The following is a 21,359-nucleotide window of genomic DNA, read 5'->3' as shown; positions in this document are numbered from 1 at the left end:
AATGATTTCTGTTGCTATATGATTTATTCTCGTCATGTAAGTTAAGAATGACTTCACAAAAAGAAAATGATTTTTGTTGATTGAAAAAGAAAAAGGCATTGAGATCAACTAGCTTAGAGCAAATATATTAGTTAATATTATTACATAATATAACAAGCAAGGATTATTTGGAATCTGGAATGTATTTATATAGCTTAATTAATTATAATTTGTTAAATATTTAAATCACATCGTGTTGATTGAAAAAGATATTATATAATTTCTATATTCTTTTTAAACATTAGCTTAAAAACTTAAGAGTTTCACCCTTTCATCAAAGAATTTTCTCTAAATTATCTTTATTTTTTCTAAATTTCAACTTAAAAATTTAAGAGTTTAACCATGCTAAGATATCATATGATAATATTTCATTTTTTACTATTTCAATAATCTAAAAACACTACACAATCAAACAACAAAACAATAACAAGGTCTGCCAAACATACATGTAAGTGGGGATGTTACAATAGTAATTATATTCTAATTGATAATATAATTATATATTCAAATTTAAATTAATTATTAACACTTGGAAAATTTTAATTTATATTTATATTAAAAAATTTATGATATTTATTTTAGTCAAAGTAATTTTTAAAGTTATTTGTCATGAAAATGTAAATAACTTTTTTCATTCGCAATTAAGGATAAGTATATAATTATATTAATTAAAGTAATCATTCATTAGCATTTTTTAATTTAAGGAAATTAATAAATCAATACTAAAATAAAACACATCTCAATCATAAAAAATAATATTTATAAGTTTTTGCTTGAGTGAGTTTTATATAAAAATAATTAAAAATATATTAAAATATAATAATATAAAAAAATAGATTAAACCCAGCACCCGTGCATAACACGGTATTAAGCTATAATATATATATATATATATATATATATATATATATATATATATATATATATATATATATATATATATATATATATATATATATATATTGGGATCATGACAAATGACAATTTTATTTTCATTCGTTCTTTTATTAAATGCACAAATGCAATAAATTCTTATTAAATGCAATTAATTATTAGTAATCAATCAATTCTTATTAAAGGCAGTAACATATATTTTGAATAAATTTTATTACTCTCTTATTTTTATTTATAAGAGCTAATTAACTAATTCATGAAGATTAAAATATGATTAATTTATTTGATAATAATAAGTTTGTGCTAAATTTATAATTTTTTTCCTAAACTATCAATTGTAATTAATATTTTTCTCTCTTATAATTATTTGTGAATATACTATACGTCTTCTAATTATTTAATTTTACTGTATAATTTTTTTATTACTATTTAGATATTTAGATGTTGTGCAATTTATTTTAACAATTATATTATTTATAGCATTAATTTGTTTAAGATATAATGTTGATTATATCTACTATATCTACAGAAAAGATGAATATATTGTTGATCATATCTACTAGTATCCAAGTTCATATGCATCAATTTTAAAAACAAATTAATTATGGTTGCTTATATTTCAAAATGACATTTGTATATGAATAATAATATTTTTATTAACTTAAAAATAAATATTTAATTTAAAAAATAAGAAATCAGTTTTATGTTATTCCCACAACAATTTATAAAACATTATGTCTATTTCTCTCCATCACAATAATTAATTATATCTTTATCTCTCTTATAAGATTTGTTATGCAATTACATAAGAGCATTTATAATACATGGTTATTTAAATGGGTTGATTTATGAACTCTATAATCTATATTATCACATATATTTAAGAATTTTATAAAAAAAATAACTCTAATTTTAAGATTGTTAAAGTGAGTGCTTAACTACTTAATTTCTTTTATTTTTCTATTGTTAAAATAAGTGTTTAATTTAAATTAATAGTTGAGCAATGTTGTTTTAATGCTCAATTGACATTTTTTTATGTTATGTATGGTTTCTTGCTTTTAAGGCACTCGCATAAATAACTGTGTTGTAAATGCTCTAAATAACATTTCTTAAAATATAATGAGTAGTTTATATTCCTCTCTTTTTAGAGATACAGTATTACAATGTTATTTCTTCTTATATTAACGCATACAATTTAGTTTATTTGCCTTAATACCATTAAAATAAATTAAACTAATTTTCTTGGACAATTGCAAATATTATATTGTTCTCTCCTCTTATGTTCAAATATAGACTTTATCATATCCTTTTCTAACTGATGTACTTAAGTATTATATTATCTCACGCCTCTTATCTTAAAATAGATAGTTCAATTTAAAATATTTAAAGAATATAATGCTAAAATAACAATGAAGAATAAATTTTTTGAGATAAATATATTCATTACACTTATTTAAAAAACATTCTTTATTTTCTTTTAGATTTAACTTTTTTAAAAATACAAGTCTTTTATTTTATTTTCCTTGTTCTTAAACAATCAAAGAGTTAATGATTATTCATCCTAAAAGTTTCACTTTAACTTCTCCCTTTGCCAATTTCTTTAGAAACATTTACGAATCAAAAATTATTTTTATTGTTTATTATTTACTTCTTGATATTAAATTGTTATTATTTAATTTATATATCATCTTTTTTGTGAATAAAGTAAAATTGTAGGATTGATGGTAAAGAAGTTAAAAGATGGAAATAAGATAACCACAGCCACATTTATTTACGGAGGGCATATACCATAGCATGCCACAAGAATACAAATTAAATTTTATTGATGAATAGCAATAATGAAGTTGAATTAGGGGCACTTGGGAGTTCCTCTCTTTGTTTTCCAATTGTTATAACATGGACATTCTTCCTTGTGACCATAGGTTCCTGATGGAACGCACAGACATTTCGCACAGCACATGTTACAGAAGTTCAGGCACGCCTTCTTAGTCCGATCAGCCTTTGAACAACGATAATCGCAAGCCCCCGGACATTCTGAATTAATAATGCAACCAGTGTTTCAATTCTCAACATCAAATTTACAACAACAAAAAAAAAGTCTCAACAATATGACTAGAATCAGTACCTTGGGGCGTAAGTGATCCTTCGCCGCCACCCTGTAGATGTCAAAGAAAATAAAAAATCGGAAGTCAAAGGGGAGAGTAAATAATATATATGTTGCTTACACATTTGAACTATAATTATATTTAATTGGTCTCATTCTAATAACATATCTTAAGCTTTCTTTCAAAAACTGTGAACAAGGGTGAGAGAAGACAACAAATTCTTAAGTACGAATATATTTCGTATATTGTACGGATAAAAAAACGTAATTAATCTAAATAATAAGAAAATGTAGAAAAAAAGTAGAAAAGCAAAAAGTATCAAATGATAATAAAATTATATGATCACTAATCACTGTCTATAGCAGGCAGCTGGAGTTTTCAGTATATATTTATTGTTGCTGATTGTATAGGGAAAGAAACATCATCACTCACATAAGCAACTTGAGTCACAAAAGCCATGACAAAAATAAGAAGAAGTGCACACACAACTTTAGTCATGATGCTGTGATTGGTCTTTCTCTTGGAACAAAGTCTAACTAAGTTAATTAGAAAAGCAGCGAAGGTCAAGGAGTTATATAGAAATGCTGTAAAGTTCACGGAGTTATATAGATGCAAATAGAAAAAGTGATTGCACACTAATAATTAATATATTCAAGTTAAGATTAAATGTTTGAGTATTATCAAAGTTGAATTTTTTACTCAAACAATTATTAATCAGACTTTCGATCAAATTTTGAAGAATGAAGACAAAAAAATAGATATAAACACTCACCATGCAATTATATTTAAGAGTTATTTCTTTTGTCTTAATTTGGTTTTTGGCCGGTGCTTAAATTAATATTTCCATACATGCAACCTATTGAATTCCAATGTTTCAAAATATATATATAGAGAGAGAGAGAAGGTTTTATTTTACGGGATGGTGACATGTGACAATATAAACTTATTTTCTCTTTTATTAAATGCAATCAATTTTTATTAAATGCATGAATTTATATTTTGAGTCAATTATCAATTCTGCAAAAAATGATACTATTTTTTTAAAATATATATATATATATATATATATATATATATATATATATATATATATATATATATATATATATATATATATATATATAGTTTTGTTTTATGAGATGATGATGACAAGTGACAACTTCATATTCATTCATTTTTTATTAAATACAATTAATTCTTATTAAATGAATAAATGTAATCAATTCTTATTAAATGCATTAGCATATATTCTAAGTAAATTTTATTACTCCATTTATTTATATTTATAAGATCCAGTTATCTAATTCATGAATATTAAAAAAAATGGTTAGTTTAGTTAATAACAATAAGTTTATCTTAAATTTATAATTTTTGCCTAAACATAATTATATTTTTTTCTCTTCTAATTATTTATCAATATATTATATCTTTCTTTAAATTAAAGGTATTTATAGTCTAAGTATAATTAATGTAAGAAACATTATAGATTGAGTTTTATATATATATAACTATAACGCATAGTTGTTGATCATGTTTGTCAACACATATGTCAAACAATAGTTAAAATAGGTTCTGGGTAATTATTTTTTTTTCTTAAATCAAACAAATTCAATCAATAACTTTAATTTTACCAAGCTAAAACCGCAATATATCAATCAATCAATCTATTCTATTATCTATTATCTATCTATCTTCTATTATCTATATACAAACAAGGCCCTGACACTAATCCAATGGTCACGTGTCGCAGAGCCAAGCCCCCCTCATTTCCCGCCTAATATTTATTATTTTTATTTTATTAATTTTTTATTTTACTCAGTGGCAATGTGGCATACGCGTTTTACTTTTCTCGGTCTTGGGTAAGCAATGCATTTAAGTTTCCAACATGTCTCACAGTTATCAATGCACTAATTTTGTTCCCAAGGTTTTTGCATTTTCCAAACATACATTTCATTTTCAATTTTGCTTCTGACCTCTCTCCATTTCCCATTTCTTCTCAACTCTCCGTTTCCCATTTTTGTTCCTCTCTTCTGAACTCTCTGTTCCTCTCCATTCTTCTGAACTCTCTGTTTATCTCAAAACTTCATGAGTAACGGTTCATAAACACAAAACCTTTTTGTGTTTAGGTCCTTTTTTGGTGGTGTAATGGTTCAATATATTTTTTGGCATGTTGTTTGCAGAGAAGGTGGAAGAACACACTTTAGCTGCGATTTTTATCTCGATCACTAAAGGTGTGACCTTTTTGTTTATCTTTATGAGCTTTGTGTTTCTCACCATTTTTTTGTTGCGCAGGTATGTATTTTCATGTGGGTATCTCTTGCGTTCAATTATTTTTGGATGTTCCTAACCTCTCTATGGTCCAGAGCTCTCGATTTCTCTCGATGATGGTAGCTGTGACCTTTGTGTTGCTCTCGATCGCTAAAGCTGTGACCTTTTTGTTTAGCTTTTTGAGCTTTGTGTTTCTCACCATTTTTTTGTTGCGCAGGTATGTATTTTCATGTAGGTATCTCTTGCGTTCGATTTATGGCTTTGTTCATCCAGAAAGGTTTGATCTTTGTGAGCATGCGTTCCCTTTTTTCTGCGATTTATGGCTTTTTTCATCCAGAAAGGTTCGATCTTTCAGTGGCTGTCTCTGTGTTTGATTATTTTGTATTTTGGTTTTTTTACTTTTTTTGTACCACCAAAAAGGTCCAACCTTTGTGGGTTTTTTGCGTGCTCCTGACGTTTCCTAGCATGTTTGTGTATTTTTGGTTTGTTTTTTTTACGTTCCTATACTTAGCTTTTTGTGTTTTCGTCCCTTTTCGGTTCCTGGGGTTTTTGCCACTCAGATCCTTATGTTTCTCGATTTTTATCTCGATCACTAAAGGTGTGACCTTTTTGTTTATCTTCGTGAGCTTTGTGTTTCTCACCATTTTTTTGTTGCGCAGGTATGTATTTTCATGTGGGTATCTCTTGCGTTTGATTATTTTTGGATGTTCCTAACCTCTTTATGGTCCAGAGCTCTCAGTTCCTCTCGATGATGGTAGATGTGACCTTTGTGTTGCTCTCGATCGCTAAAGTTGTGACCTTTTTGTTTAGCTTTGTGAGCATTGTGTTTCTCACCGTTTTTTTTTTTGTTGCGTAGGTATGTATTTTCATGTAGGTACCTCTTGCGTTTGATTTATAGCTTTGTTCATCCAGAAAGGTTCGATCATTGTGAGCATGTGTTCCCTTTTTTGTGCGATTTATGGCTTTGTTCATCTAGAAAGGTTCGATCTTTCTGTGGCTGTCTTTGTGTTCGATTATTTTGTATTTTGGTTTTTTTACTTTTTTTTGTACGACAAAAAAGGTCCAACCTTTGTGGGTTTTTTGCGTGCTCCTGACGTTTCCCAACATGTTTGTGTATTTTTGGTTTGTTTTTTTTACGTTCCTATACTTAGCTTTTTGTGTTTTCGTCCCTTTTCGGTTCCTGTGGTCTTTGTCTGTCAGATCCTTATGTTTCCTTTATTTTTGTTGCATGTTCTTCTTTTGTTTGCTTTACCATCTTTAACTTTTCTATATACTGGCTGCACTTGCGCTATGTTCTTGGCCGAGAACAGCAAACAATCCAAGAATGACAACTCTCACAAAGAACACCAGTCATAGGTATCCCTCAACTGTAACTCAAGTTTGTTTTCTATATCATTCTTCCCCATTTCTTCATTTGTTTGTTTTGAGTCCGTTTTCATCTTTATCTTTCGGTGTCTATTTTGGTTATGTGAATTTCTGAAACAAACATACACTTTAGTCTGTTTACACCTTTGTTTTCCATCATTTGTTTATTGTGCTGCCTTCGTTGGTCATTTCTTTGTTGTAATGGGGTATCCAAACAGAAAAGGTTAAATCTTTCGCTGCCTTTTTTGGTTTTCTGACTTTTGTGTTCCTCACCCATCTCCACCTTTGTGCTTTCTTCCTTTTTTTGGTGGTGTAAAGGTTCAATATATTTGTTTGCGTTGCATTTTTGCATTCAGCTATAGCAATGGCAGGAAATCTTGACAGAAAATCAGCCTAAGCAGCAAAATTGGAGTGATGATAACCCCATTTAATTGATGAATAAATTTTTATGTTACTTTATTTTGACAGTTTAAAATTGTAATTTAATAATTATGATTTCCAGACAATGTATTTTATTAATATTGTATTCAAACATTGTCAAAAAAGATAGCTGCCTTTTTTTTTCCAGTTTATTATTAATGGAAATATGTGTGACTTTTGTATTACGGAAAATTAATTAGCTTCATACTTAAGAAATAGTTGCATTTCTATTTCAGTCCGCAATATTGTAGTATTGCTGGGTACACACATGAATTTGCAAAAAAAAAAAAAAAAACTGTTGGGTTCAAATTTAACTGGCTTTACATTGTGGTGTTGTTTATATCGGGATCACATAATTTTGGACCAATTATGGAAATTAATTTATTGATTTAACAGTTAATTTAAAATATTCTATTAGGATATGGAAGTGACAATTTCAAATTTTTATCTTCAAATTTTTAATTTTAAATTAATTCATTTGGTTTAACAGTAAATTGAAAATTCATTTGTGTCTATCTTCACTTCTCAGTTTCAAAGTGACAATTTTAAAATTCTATTCTGATTTATTCAACAAATACATATAAATAGCACTTTTAAAATAACGAAAGAAAGTGACTATTCCATCTAACGTACTGTCTTCCGTCCTTTACGTTTTTTTCATATGCGTGTCGAGCCAGTACATATTCATGCTTATATAGTGATATTTAAAGGAGAACAAAAAACTGTTTTTTAATTTCCAAAGTAGAAAGAAATACTACAAATAGTAAACTGTCTTTTGTATTCTCAAAATAAATACATTTTTAATATTAGTTATGAAACATGATTTGGATTAGTAAATTGAAACGTTTCAGTTCTAAATATCCAAAACTTAATTTTATAAAACTAAAAATAAAACAAAATGTTAGGGAAATTAAAAAAACCTTTTTATTAATATGTATTTAACAATCAATTTTAAATATTCTATTAGGATAAATCATTATTTTCAAACTAATAAACATATTCTATTAGGATATAGAAATAATCATTTGGATGTTGAGTTATTCCTAATTAGTAGGTATTTAACAATCAATTATATTTAAAAGTATATTTTATAAAACTAAAATGAAACAAAACCTTAGAAAAATTGAAAAGACATTTTCATTAATAGATACTTAACAATCAATTTTAAATATTCCGTTAGAATATGAAAATAATCATGTTACTTAACGATCGATTTTAAATATTACATTATCAATTTTAACATATTATTAAAACTAACTTCAATTTTGTATTCCTAATTATGTAATTATTTTTTCTTAGATTAAACAAATCATTATAATAAATTAATTATTTTATAATTTAAATGTTAACATGAGATTAATATTTCAAACAAAAGAAAAAATAACTAATAAATATAATTTAAATATATAAAAGATTAAATTTAAAATTTTGAAATTTAATTTATTCAAAGAAAACAAATAATTAAATTGATAAAAAAATTACACTAAACCAACTTCAATTCAAATGAGGTGCTTAACAATCAATTTTAACTATTAACGCTATCAATTTTAACATATTATTAAAACTATCTTCGATTTTGTATTTGTTTTCGACGTGATCGTTGTCAATTTACGAACATTTAATTAATAAGTATATTTTATTTGTGTTTTTGTTAATTTCCACTTCGAATTAATAGGTACTCAACAATCCATTTTTAAACATTCTGTTAGGATATGAGAATAATCATAATTTTTAAATTAATAACAATATTCTGTTAGGATATGAAAATAATGCTAATTTAAACGTTGATTTATTCCTAATTAGTAAATACTTGCATCAATTTTGTATTCCTAATTATGTAGTCATTTTTCCTTAAATTAAACAAAGCTTCAATTCTTGTCTCACTTCATGAGTACATGTTTCTTTTCTTTGTTTCTTTACTTTAAAGTTTAACTTCTCCACAACTACGATGATGTTTATCACAGATGTGTCGATATAGGATATGTCTCACATATTGTAGGTTTGTTACAACTATTGAATATTTTAAAAAAAATATTTTCATTTCATTTTTGGGGTATAATGAATTTCTTGATGTTTTTCATTTAAGAAATCAAAATGTTTTCTCAAGCAGCAAGAAATCATGGGTAAGTGTCTATTCTCATCCATCTTTTTTTATGATTAAAAAATGTGCACATGATGTATGATAACAAAAAAATCAACAAATATTGATGATATGTCTTTTGTTTAATTTGTTATTTTCATTTTCGTTTTTTGGGTATAATGGATTTCTTGATGTTTTTCATTTAAGAAATCAAAATGTTTTCTACAACCAGCAAGAAATCATGGGTAAGTGTCTATTCTCATCCATCTTTTTTTATGATTAAAAATAGTGCACATGATGTATGATAACAAAAAAATCAACAAATATTGATAATATGTCTTTTGTTTAATTTAAGGGACAAAAAATATTAAATTATATTAGTAATATGTCTTTGTTTATTATGTATCAAATGTATTTTTTCCCGTTAAATTTAATATTTAAATATTATATTTTTTTAAACTTTGTACTTAGTTTATTTGAAGGCATAGACTAACACTAATATCTTTTCCTAAAATTTGTTTGTTAACCAATCAATTATGTAGTTATTTTTTTGTGTCTCTTCATGTTTCATGGCTTAGTGTTCTTGATTTTTCTGTCGTGTTTTCTGCTGAAATCTCCATTCTTTTCTTTGTGTGGCCTTATTTTTTTGTGTGTATTACTTAATTTCTTTAGTTTATGATGGAGGGGATTCAATCAAAAAGAAGAAAAAAAATGCATTCAACAATTAGAAGGCGCGGGCTGACACTACTAATATCTGGTTATAGTCATGTGCATCCCAAAGGTTCTTTCATGTGCTTTCTTCTCATATTTTTATTGACATTGTAAGATTTCGATTACCATATGTAATGTTCTATAAATTTTAATCGTAGCTTAAACATGGATAAAAGGTTTATGTTCGGTCATTTTTGTGTCTGTATTACTTTTTTAATTTATGGTTTCATAACTTAATAAGGTACATATTATCCCATCATGTAATCGTTTAATTTACATATTTTTATTGTGCATCCTTCCTTTTATTCAAAATAATATATAATATCTTAAAATCATACTTTATTACCTACATGTAGCTTAACATTAATTATTCCAACTTTTCAATACTCAAATTGGAGTATCAGTCCGTGTATCGACATGGGTCATCAACTAGTTATTATATGAAACACAATTCCTTAGTGTGTCTCTTAGCACATGTGTCAAACTCGGGTTAAAATAGATCTCGCATTTATATATAATTTTTGTTAAATCAAAATCAATCAATAACTTTAATTTTACCAAGCTAAAATTTTCATATAATATAAAATATCTGATATATTAAGAAAATTCATTATTTAATATTTAAAGCAATAGATTAACAGTTTTAGAAATTAATTTGTGATCTATCTATATCAATATCAATATATTATATGCCAACCTTTTTTTTAGAAACTATGGTACGATTTAAAAAAAAAATCTTTTATACTAACCCATAACAATATATCTTTTCATTTGGTTTTTTAAAAAATACTATTAACGGCAAACTCATTTACTTAAAGAAAGAGAAATTAAAAATGATTATTTATTTAATTAATTGATATATAAGGCCTAAATTAGTATGAAGGGAAAAATTAAAAAACGATTAAAAAATTGGAACTCTAGATCTCAATCATGGACAAACTCATTTATTATTTTAAGAAAAAATATTTTTATACTAACCTTTTTAGTAGGAACTCTAGTATGATTTAAAAAAAATCTTTGTCTGCTAATCCATTACTATATCTTCTCATTTAATAATTTATTTAAAAATCAATATTAAGGACAAACTTATTTACTTTTAAAAAAAATAAAATGTTGGTATGATTTATTTGCTTAATCCTACAATAATATATTAATTGATTTAAGCAATTGATATATTAATAAAAGATTAATTAAGTTAATTAATATATTTAAGTAGCTAATTAAGGTAATCTACATGACGATTTAAAGATTTAATTATTTCTTTTTTAAAACGTTAAATTGAGTGAACATTGAACATCTCAACATCAAACCTTGCACAAGCTTCTCTTTCTACACTTTTCTAAATATCACTACTATGAGTTTTTACCTTGCAAGAACTTCTTATTTTCCTTCTTTTTTTACAAGGATTTTCCTTCTTCTACTATTTTGTAAACATCACTATATTTCTTTTGTTGTTATTAAATTCGTTTTTTGTATTTTCTTTCTTTAGGTAAGTATCTAACTTTTGGAACAGATTGTCATGTGGAATTCGTGATAGGTCAACGAGAGTTGTATATTTTGTTGATGTTTTTTTTATATATATATTTTTAAGAATTTTTGTATAGCCAAGCTAAATGCTGTTGTTATTGAATAAACATGACATATTACGAGTTTTTTATACGGTGGTTGGGTCTTCCTAACACGTCTTATATCTAGAAAATGACATACTTCAATAATAATATTTATTTTCTTTTAAAAATGTTTAATTTTAGCATGTTAATATTATTTAATTATTTCTACACAAGAAAGAAAAAAATAGTACTATTTAATCAATTTCATTCGTATAAAATTAATTATAATGCTTAAACAAAAATTAATTAGTTATGAAATTAAAAAGCCAAATTATATATATATATATATATATATATATATATATATCATTAAAAAATAATATAGATTAAATAAATAATATAACATAATATATAAATATTGATTTCAATAATAATAATTTATCTCTTAAAGAAATAGATTTATATGTATCATCACCATATTTATTTTCTTCCTCTAAAAACAAATTTTGGTTGTGTTCGACAAGATCTGAAAGTTCAAGGTTAAAAAGTCAACACGTCTTGGAAACTAATTTATTAAATTATAAGTATTTTATTGTAAAATTAGTTGTTGAAGTAATTAAAAAGTATGAAATAATTGAAAAAATAAAATTATGATTTATTTAAAAAAGATAAGTATGAAATTTGATAAATATATTAAGGATAAAGATGAAGAAAATATAAAAAGTTAGAAGCTAGTATTTTAAAAAATGTTACTTCAGGTGACATTTTAAAAAACGCAAGAAGTTATTTTAAGTTTGTCTTTATGTTTAGTCTGTCTACTTAACAAGCAATTTGAAATTATTGAGAGAGTTTTTCTTTTTTCGGTTGAATATATGAGTGATGTGCAAAATGCACTTCTAAAAGAAATAAGACAGAAAATATTAAATATGATTAGCTGACGAACTGAGGAGATTCATTAAGTTATGCATTTTAATTTATAATACATATTGGAATCTATCTATTTATATAAGTAAGACTCTGACTACCTTTTCTCTGTCATGTTGACACGTGTCCACCGCCTATTTTTTTTGTCCTGTTGACACCTGTCCATCTTCTCTATCTATTATACAAGCAAAGCCCCTTATGCTTGCTTCTTTGCTCAAAGCAAGACCCTCTGGATCTCTGTCGCTTTGACACCTGTCCAATAAAAAAATATTAAACCCTCCAATTCTTCTTGCTCTCTTCCGTCCACTTTCAAGCCCCTCTTTTATGCTCAACTCTCTTTTATGCTTACTTCTTTGCTCAAATAAACTCTCTTTTATGCTTGCTTCTTTGCTCAAATAAACTCTCTTTTATGCTTTCAGTCCACGTATCCTGCCCCTACACTGTCTTCCTTTTTTATTATTTTATTTATATTTATTTTGCTCATTTGTGGGAATCCCAATATTAACCAACACGTTGTCACATTATTTTTTAATTGCTCATTTGTACGTGGACAACAACTTCAAAGAATTCATTAAATTATTTTCTTTGACAACCAAAATTCAGTAAATTATTAAAAGCAAATGTTATCTGATTGCTAAGGAAATTTGTTAAGAAACTAAATGTCACTTTTTTTTATTTAAAATATTATTATTATTTTTATTAATATTACTATATTATATGATCATTTTTAATATATATATATATATATATATATATATCTAATAAATCTTTTAATAAAAATGTATTATTATTTATTATAAAAAGTATAAGGACATTGTATAGTATGATATATCCAAAACTAAAAATGAGTCGACACAAACGAAAACTATTAAAAGAAATAAATAGTAATTAATTTCCAAGTCTTATATTTTGCTTGAGGTGAGTACTTCCTGCGCCTTCTATTTTGCTTTCCAGATTTTACATTCTGAAAGAGGCATATGTTTTCGAAAAGTAATTTTTGGTGATGATAAAAGAAGGGATGCATGATATTGATGAACAAAAGCGACATAATAACGTACCTTAGGATAAAGATTTGACATAGTTGTAACATCTCTGGCACGGATCCGATTTGATTATTATTAATATTACTATATTATATGATCATTTTTAATATATATATATATATATATATATATATATATATATATATATATATATATATATATATCTTTTAATAAAAATGTATTATTATTTATTATAAAAAGTATAAGAACATTGTATAGTATGATATATCCAAAACTAAAAATGAGTCGACACAAACGAAAACTATTAAAAGAAATAAATACATAAAATAATGGAAAATGGACAAAAAGAAAAAGAAGAATTTTTATTTTTATTTTAATACTTTATACTTTATTTATGTGATGTGATTTTCCAGGAATTGACACCTGTCCATCTTCTCTATCTATTTATGCTTGCTTCTTTGCTCAAAGCAAGACCCTATGGATCTCTGTCTTGTTGACACCTGTCTAATAAAAAAATAATAAACCCTCCAATTCTTCTTGCTCTCTTCAGTCCACGTTCAAGCCCCTCTTTTATGCTTGCTTCTTTGCTCAAATAAACCCTCTTTTATGTTTTCAGTTCACGTGTCCTGCCCCTTTACTGTCTTCTTTTTTATTATTTTATTTATATTTATTTTGCTCAGTGCTCACACGGCTCCTCACATGCTCAAGTTTTTTTCCACAACCACAAGCCACATATCACTAATTGCCGGATTTCACCTCACCATTTAATTCTCTTTAATTCCAGAACTTTCTTCTCTCTTCCATTTTTGTTGCGTCCGTCCAGATTCTCTTCCCCCCTGTTTCTCTTCCTCAACTTCTTCTCTTTTCTTTTATATCAATATTCAGTTTCCTCTTTTTTCTCTTCCTCAACTTCTCCTTTTTTTTTTTCTCCGCTTTTGTTTCTCCTCCTTTATTCTTTTGCGTCCGTCCATATTTTGTTTCACATCAATATTCTATTTTTTTCCCTTTTTTGTCTAATTTTTTGTGCTTTGATTTTTAAGACAGTCTAACGACGGTGCTGAAGGTTACGAGGCTTTGCCCATGGAAGAGTTGGGATAGGCTACTAAAGAATAAAGGTATTGAAAAATAAAAGTTCCATTTTTATCTATTTTTTCTCCTTTTTTTGCCTAATTTTTTGTGGTTTGATTTTTGGGACAGGCTAACGGTGGTGTTGAAGGTTACGGCGCTTTGCCCATGCAAGGGTTGCAACAATAGGACTTGAGGTTACTGTTCTTTTTCGTTTTTTTAAAAGAAAATTATTTCCTATCATTTTTGCTACAAGAGTTGTTGCTGATTTCTTTTTATTTCTCTTCTAATTCTTTTTCATTTTTTAAAATGCAGGTTCGTAGACACAAAAGCTTAAATTTTTTGTGGTGTTCTGTCTTTATTTTGTTTTCTGACTTCTCTCAATACAAAAGTTTAAATTTTTTTGTGTTCTTTTGGCATGTTGTATGTAGAGAAGGTGAAAAAACACATTAAAGTTGCGATTTTTATCTCAAAAACTTCATGGGTTCAAGTTCGTAAACACAAAGGCTTAAATTTTTTTGGGTGTTCTGCCTTTATTTTGTTTTCTACGTGAGTACAGGTTCTGTGTTGAACAAAAAACATGTCATCTTTTTCATAATTTCCTTTTTTAAAAAAATTATCTTCTCCCATTTTTGCTACAAGAGTTGTTGCTCATTTCTTTTTGTTTCTCTTCTAATTCTTTTTCGTTTTTTTAAAATGCAGGTTCGTAGACACAAAAACTTAAATTTTTTGTGGTGTTCTGCCTTTATTTTGTTTTCTAACTTCTCCCAATACAAAAGTTTAAATTTTTTTGTGTTCTTTCGGCATGTTGTATGCAGAGAAGGTGGAAAAACACATTAAAGTTACGATTTTTATCTCAAAAACTTCATGGGTTCAGGTTCGTAAACACAAAGGCTTTAATTTTTGGGGGTGTTCTGCCTTTATTTTGTTTTCTACATGAGTACAGGTTCTGTGTTGAAGAACAAATGTGTCATTTTTTTCGTAATTTCCTTTTTCCAAAAAATTATCTTCTCCCATTTTTGCTACAAGAGTTGTTGTTGATTTCTTTTTGTTTCTCTTCTAATTCTTTTTCGGTTTTTTTAAATGCAGGTTCGTAGGCACAACAGCTTAAATTTTTTGTGGTGTTCTACCTTTATTTTGTTTTTTGACTTCTCCCAATACAAAAGTTTAAATTTTTTGTGTTCTTTTGGCATGTTGTATGCAGAGAAGGTGGAAAAACACATTAAAGTTGCGATTTTTATCTCAAAAATTTCATGGGTTCAGGTTCGTAAACACAAAGGCTTTAATTTTTTAGGGTGTTCTGCCTTTATTTTGTTTTCTACATGAGTACAGGTTCTGTGTTGAAGAATAAATGTGTCATTTTTTTTGTAATTTCCTTTTTTCAAAAAATTATGTTCTCCCATTTTTGCTACAAGAGTTGTTGTTGATTTCTTTTTGTTTCTCTTCTAATTCTTTTTTGTTTTTTTAAAAAAAATTATCTTCTGTCATTTTTGCTACAAAGAGTTGTTGCTGATTTTTTACATCTTCTCCATCTTCCATTTTCATTCCTTTCCATTCCTCTTCATATTCATATTCCGTTTCTATTCTATTTTTGTTTTGGTTCCATTTTCGTTTATCTCACTGCCTGTTCATTGTTTTTAATGAATTGCTATTGTATGCAGAGAAGGTGGAAGAAGACACTGAAGCTGCCATTTTTTACTCCAAAAAGCTTGCATTTTTATTTGATTTTTATGTCAAAAGGTTTGTCTCCTTTGTTTCTCTGTCTACATGTTCGTTTTCTTTGTTTCTGTGTTTCTCCATCTTCCTTTTTCGTTCCTCTCCATTCATCTTCCTTCATATTCTGTTTTCTTTGTTTCTTTGTTTCTCCAACTTCCATTTTCGTCCATCTTCATTCCTCTTCATATTCCGTTTTACTCCTATTTTTGTTTTAGTTCCATTTTTGTTTATCTCACTGTATGTTAATTGTTTTTTATGAATCGTTATTGTATGTAGAGAAGGTGGAAGGAGACACTAAAGCTGCCATTTTTAACTCCAAAAACCTTCGATTTTTATCTGATTTTTATCTCAAATAGGATTCTTTTCTTTGTTTCTCTATCTACAAGTTCGTTTTCTTTATATTCCATTTGACTTTTGTTTTCGTTTTGGTTCCATTTTTGTTTATCTCATTGCATGTTGATTGTTTTTCATGAATCAGTATTGTATGTAGACAAGGTTGAAGAAGACACTATACCTATCATTTTTTACTCCAATTATTACACTAAGTAACATAATATTATCATTATCTTCATATCCTAACGGAATAGGCTCATTAATTTGAAGATCATGTCCATTTTCATACTCCAACAAAATATTTAAAATTGATTGGCAAAAATTAATTGGCAAGTACCTATTAATGGAAAGGTTTTTTTCAATTTTCCTAACGTTTTTGTTTCATTTTTAAATTGGCAGTATAATGTTTAAAGCTGATTGTTAAGTAACATAATATTATGATTATCTTCATATCTTAACGGAATAGTCTCATTAATTTGAGAATCATGACCATTTTCATACTTCAACAGAATATTTAAAATTATTTCCAAAAATTAATTGGCGAGTTCCTATTAATGGAAAGGGTTTTTTCAAATATTACACTATCAATTCTACCAAATTGACAGCATAATATTTAAAACTGATTGTTAAGTAACATAATATTAGGATTATCTTCATATCCTAACGGAATAGTCTCATTAATTTGAAGATCATGACCATTTTCATACTCCAACAGAATATTTAAAATTAATTGACAAAAATTAATTGGCAAGTACCTATTAATGGAAAGGATTTTTTTAGATATTACACTATCAATTTTATCAAATGGACAATATAATATTTAAAGCTGATTGATAAGAGAATCTTGACGAGGCAAAAGAGATGGAGGAGAGAGAAGAAAGTTCTGGAATTAAGGGGAATTAAATGGTGCGGTGAAATCCGGCAATTAGAAAGCGACACGTGTGGCTTGGTGACACTGGAAAAAAACTTTAGCATGTGAGGAAGGTGTGAGCACTGAGCAAAAAAAAATTAATAAATAAATAAAATTAAAAAATGACATTGTAGGACACATGGGTTGAAGTGAGAAAAGAAGGATTGGAGAGTTTATTATTTTTTATTGGACAAAATTAATTGGCAAGTACCTATCAATGGAAAGGTTTTTTCCAAATATTACCCTAAGTAACATAATATTATCATCGTCTTTATATCCTAACGGAATAGTCTCATTAATTTGAAGATCATGACCATTTTCATACTCCAACAAAATATTTAAAATTGATTGGCAAAAATTAATTGGCAAATACCTATTAATGGAAAGGGTTTTTTCAATTTTCCTAACGTTTTTGTTTCATTTTTAAATTGGCACTATAATATTTAAAGCTGATTGCAAGCTCCTTTTACTTCCAAAATCACGAATTTACTATAAATTAAAATAGAGAAAGAACAAAATGTGATAAACAAAATACTCTTCACTATATGTGTCTTTCCTTCATAAATCGGGTTTATAATAGTGAAATCAATTTTCGTAACTTCATTATTATCAAAACAAAAAGATCATATCATACTTTTAATGAAAAAAATACGAAAGTGAAATGAATAAAATTACTAATATTAAATAACTCAGTGTAACTAATATAAAAAATATGTTTTGAATTTACGTTTTTCAGCAAATTGTAAACAATAAAATGCATTACCTGTAAATCATAATGATTAAATCACAACTTTAAACTGTCAAAATAAAATAACATAAAAATTTCTCCATCAATCAAAATGGGATCATCATCACTCTATTTTTATATGCAACTTCTTTTCAGATATTACACTATCAATTTTACCAAATGGACAATATAATATTTAAAGATGATTGATAAGAAAATCTTGACGGAGGCAAAAGAGATAGAGGAGAGAGAATTCGTTATTATCAAAACAAAAAGATCATATCATACTTTTAATGGAAAAAAAAAAAATTTCATACGAAAGTGAAATGAATAAAATTACTAATATTAAATAACTCAGTGTAACTAATATAAAAAATGTGTTTTCAATTTATGTTTTTCCAGCAAATTGTAAACAATAAAATGCATTATCTGGAAATCATAATGATTAAATTACAACTTTAAACTATCAAAACAAAGTAACATAAAAATTTCTCCATCAATTAAAATGGGGTCATCATCACTCTATTTTTATATGCAACTTCTTTTCAGATATTACACTATCAATTTTACCAAATGGACAATATAATATTTAAAGCTGATTGATAATAAAATCTTGACGGAGGCAAAAGAGATGGAGGAGAGAGAAGAAAGTTCTGAAATTAAGGGGAATTAAATGATGCAGTGAAATCCGACAATTAGAAAGTGACACGTGAGGCTTGATGGTATTGGAAAAAAATATCAGCATGTGAGGAAGGTGTAAGCACTGAGCAAATTAAAAAAATAATAAATAAAATTACACATGGATTGAAGTGAGAAAAGAAAGATTGAAGAATTTATTATTTTTTATTGGACAAAATTAATTGGCAAGTACCTATTAATGGAAATGTTTTTTCCAAATATTACACTATCAATTTTACCATATTATTCAAATCAGCTTTAATTTTCTATTTATTTTTGTCGTAATCATTGTCAATATATTAACATTTACATTTAATGTTTAAAGGTTCTATTTTTATCTATTTTTCCCCATTTCTTTTTGTCTAATTTTGATTTGTTTTTGTTGTCTATGTTTTCTTTGTTTCTTTATTTTTTACCGTGCAAAAGCTTAAATGTTTTTAGTTTGCCTCTATTGCATGCACATCTGGTAGAATAACACACTACAGGTGCAATTTTTATCTGGAAACTCCACGAGTGCAGGTTTGATTTTTTGGTTTATGATTAAAATTTTTCATATTCATCAAAAAGTTTTAGCTTTTGTCTTTTTTTGGGTTTTATGATTTTTCCCGCTTCAATCCACGTGTTATGCCCGTGTTTGCTTTTATTTCTTTTCCTCTTCCCATTATTTTGCCCCTCCCTCCGCGTGTCCTGCCCGGGTTTTTCCATCTCTTCTTTTCCCATTGCCATTCCATCCTCATTCTCACTCCGTTCACCCTTTCCCATTCCCATTCTCTTCTGATCCCTTTCTCTCACTCCTCATTTTTTCTAAAGAGAGAAAAGGTTGTGACAGACACAAAGAAAGAAGAGAAAGATCAGAAAAAAAGTGATAACGTAATTTCATGAGAGAGATAAAGAGGAGACAAGGGAAAACGTAGTTGCAACACCTGGCACTCAGGAGGGATTTTTTTGGGAAATAAATGAATTATTTATTAATTACAAAAACGAAATGTTGCTGGAGCTTCTACACCTTGCCTTGCATTTTCGGTTTATATCTGTATCATTAGTTAATTTTTAAAAAATGGTTTTTTACAGCCCAGAATCTTGGGCCTGTCTTCTAAGCTTTTTAAACATCTAAGGTTGCGATTTTTAAAACCAAATCTATGATTTTTATGTCTGCTTCCACCATTACATTACATTATTATTTATTTGAATTAGTTATTAAAAGCCATCTAATTTGGTAAAAAATCTTTGCTTCATGCCAAAAAATTAGTCTTCTCAGATTATTTATTTATTTTATTATATATATAATATATAATATATAACATAATTACTTTGTTAACACCTATCATATTAAATACATGTTGATTATTTTTTGCTCATATATTTGTTTCACTGCATTTTTATAAATATCAATATTGGTTGTGGACATTCAGTAAACAAAAAAAATAAAATTAGTCACAATGATTCAGATGACTCTCCACCTCCAATCTTGCCATACTCCATTGAATGCTCCACAATTCTCAAACCTTTTCGTATTCTGCCCCTTACACATTTTCACCAACCACTGTGTCACTTCAACATTTATTCTTCACAGGCCACTTCTTCAACATATATTCAATGTTCATTCCTTGAACAAAAAATACTAAAACAGCTTAGAGAATGCCTTCAGAGTTATCGACTGACTCAACCAAGACAAGTACCAGTTCTGATTTATCAATAGCTACAAGCAAGGTGCATGTGAAACCAATTACTCGCTTACTTTCTCAAAATATTTTGAACATTGTTCATTCTCTGTTTTCCTGAATTTTTTCCATTTCTGCTCCGTCCACTCTTTCTCTCCTGCGTTTTTTCCATTTCTTATTCTCTTCTATTCCCGTTCTCACTCCATTCACTCTTTCACTCCATTCACATGGGATTTTGTTTTGCTTCCTGTTGGCTTAGCTTTTAGTTTTGTATTTTACTTCCTTTACATTCTCGGCCCCTTGCATGTAATTGTTTATTTTTTTTTTGTTACTAAAATTTTTTATTTGGTTTTTATGTATATTGCTTTCGACTGAAAGACTGTTTAGCCTGAAAAAATGCGTGACCTTTGTCATACCTGCCTTTTCTTTGTCTCCTGCTATTCTGATCTAGCTATGCAGCCAAGCCTTCTTTCTTCCTTTATGTTTTGAATGCATGCACAAATATATTTTGACTCATTACTATTGTCAACTGTTATAAAGATTGTTTTGTTTATTTTTTACCAGCAGACAACGAATACACAATTTCCTTTGTTATTTGATTGTTAATCTATATTCCAGTCGAACGATACTTTATGCCAGCATCCTGTTAAGTTTGACATGAGTATCACCCTAAAAGTTTGATCCAAAAGATTAAAGGCACATTTACAGCAGTAAGAATGCTGCAAAATGAAACCTTTATGTCACAAACAATGTACATACAACTTTTTTTCATTTTAATATGTTGTTGTCATTCTCCACATATTTTAGACGTTCCTATTTCAGTGCCATACTTGATTTTCATTTTTGCATTTCCTCTCACTGCAGATTGAATATCCAACTCACACTAATCCATTAATCCTACAGTTCACT

At 27.3% G+C, this 21,359-nt stretch overlaps 1 protein-coding gene and 1 long non-coding RNA gene across 2 annotated transcripts; one reads left to right on the top strand and one right to left on the bottom strand.

Moving 5' to 3' along the window:
* Positions 1-2,680: 2,680 nt before the first annotated feature.
* On the bottom strand, positions 2,681-3,601 carry GASA19 (gibberellin-regulated protein 19). The gene is made up of 3 exons (NM_001371552.1): positions 3,471-3,601; positions 3,059-3,089; positions 2,681-2,967 (listed from the first exon to the last, which is right to left on the bottom strand). The coding sequence occupies exons 1-3, from the start codon at positions 3,534-3,536 to the stop codon at positions 2,783-2,785; spliced, it is 282 nt and encodes a 93-aa protein (NP_001358481.1). The 5' UTR covers positions 3,537-3,601; the 3' UTR covers positions 2,681-2,782.
* A 1,299-nt stretch (positions 3,602-4,900) lies between these two features.
* Positions 4,901-7,172, top strand: LOC106795456 (uncharacterized). Its single transcript, XR_005888081.1, has 2 exons — positions 4,901-6,060; positions 6,163-7,172. It is a non-coding gene; the product is annotated as an uncharacterized lncRNA (long non-coding RNA).
* Positions 7,173-21,359: the final 14,187 nt, after the last annotated feature.

The sequence above is a fragment of the Glycine max genome, chromosome 13 (genome assembly GCF_000004515.6).
Source record: "Glycine max cultivar Williams 82 chromosome 13, Glycine_max_v4.0, whole genome shotgun sequence".
Classification (NCBI taxonomy): Eukaryota; Viridiplantae; Streptophyta; class Magnoliopsida; order Fabales; family Fabaceae; genus Glycine; species Glycine max.
The sequence above is the reverse complement of the archived record's forward strand: the minus strand, read 5'-3'. Positions and strand labels throughout refer to the sequence as shown.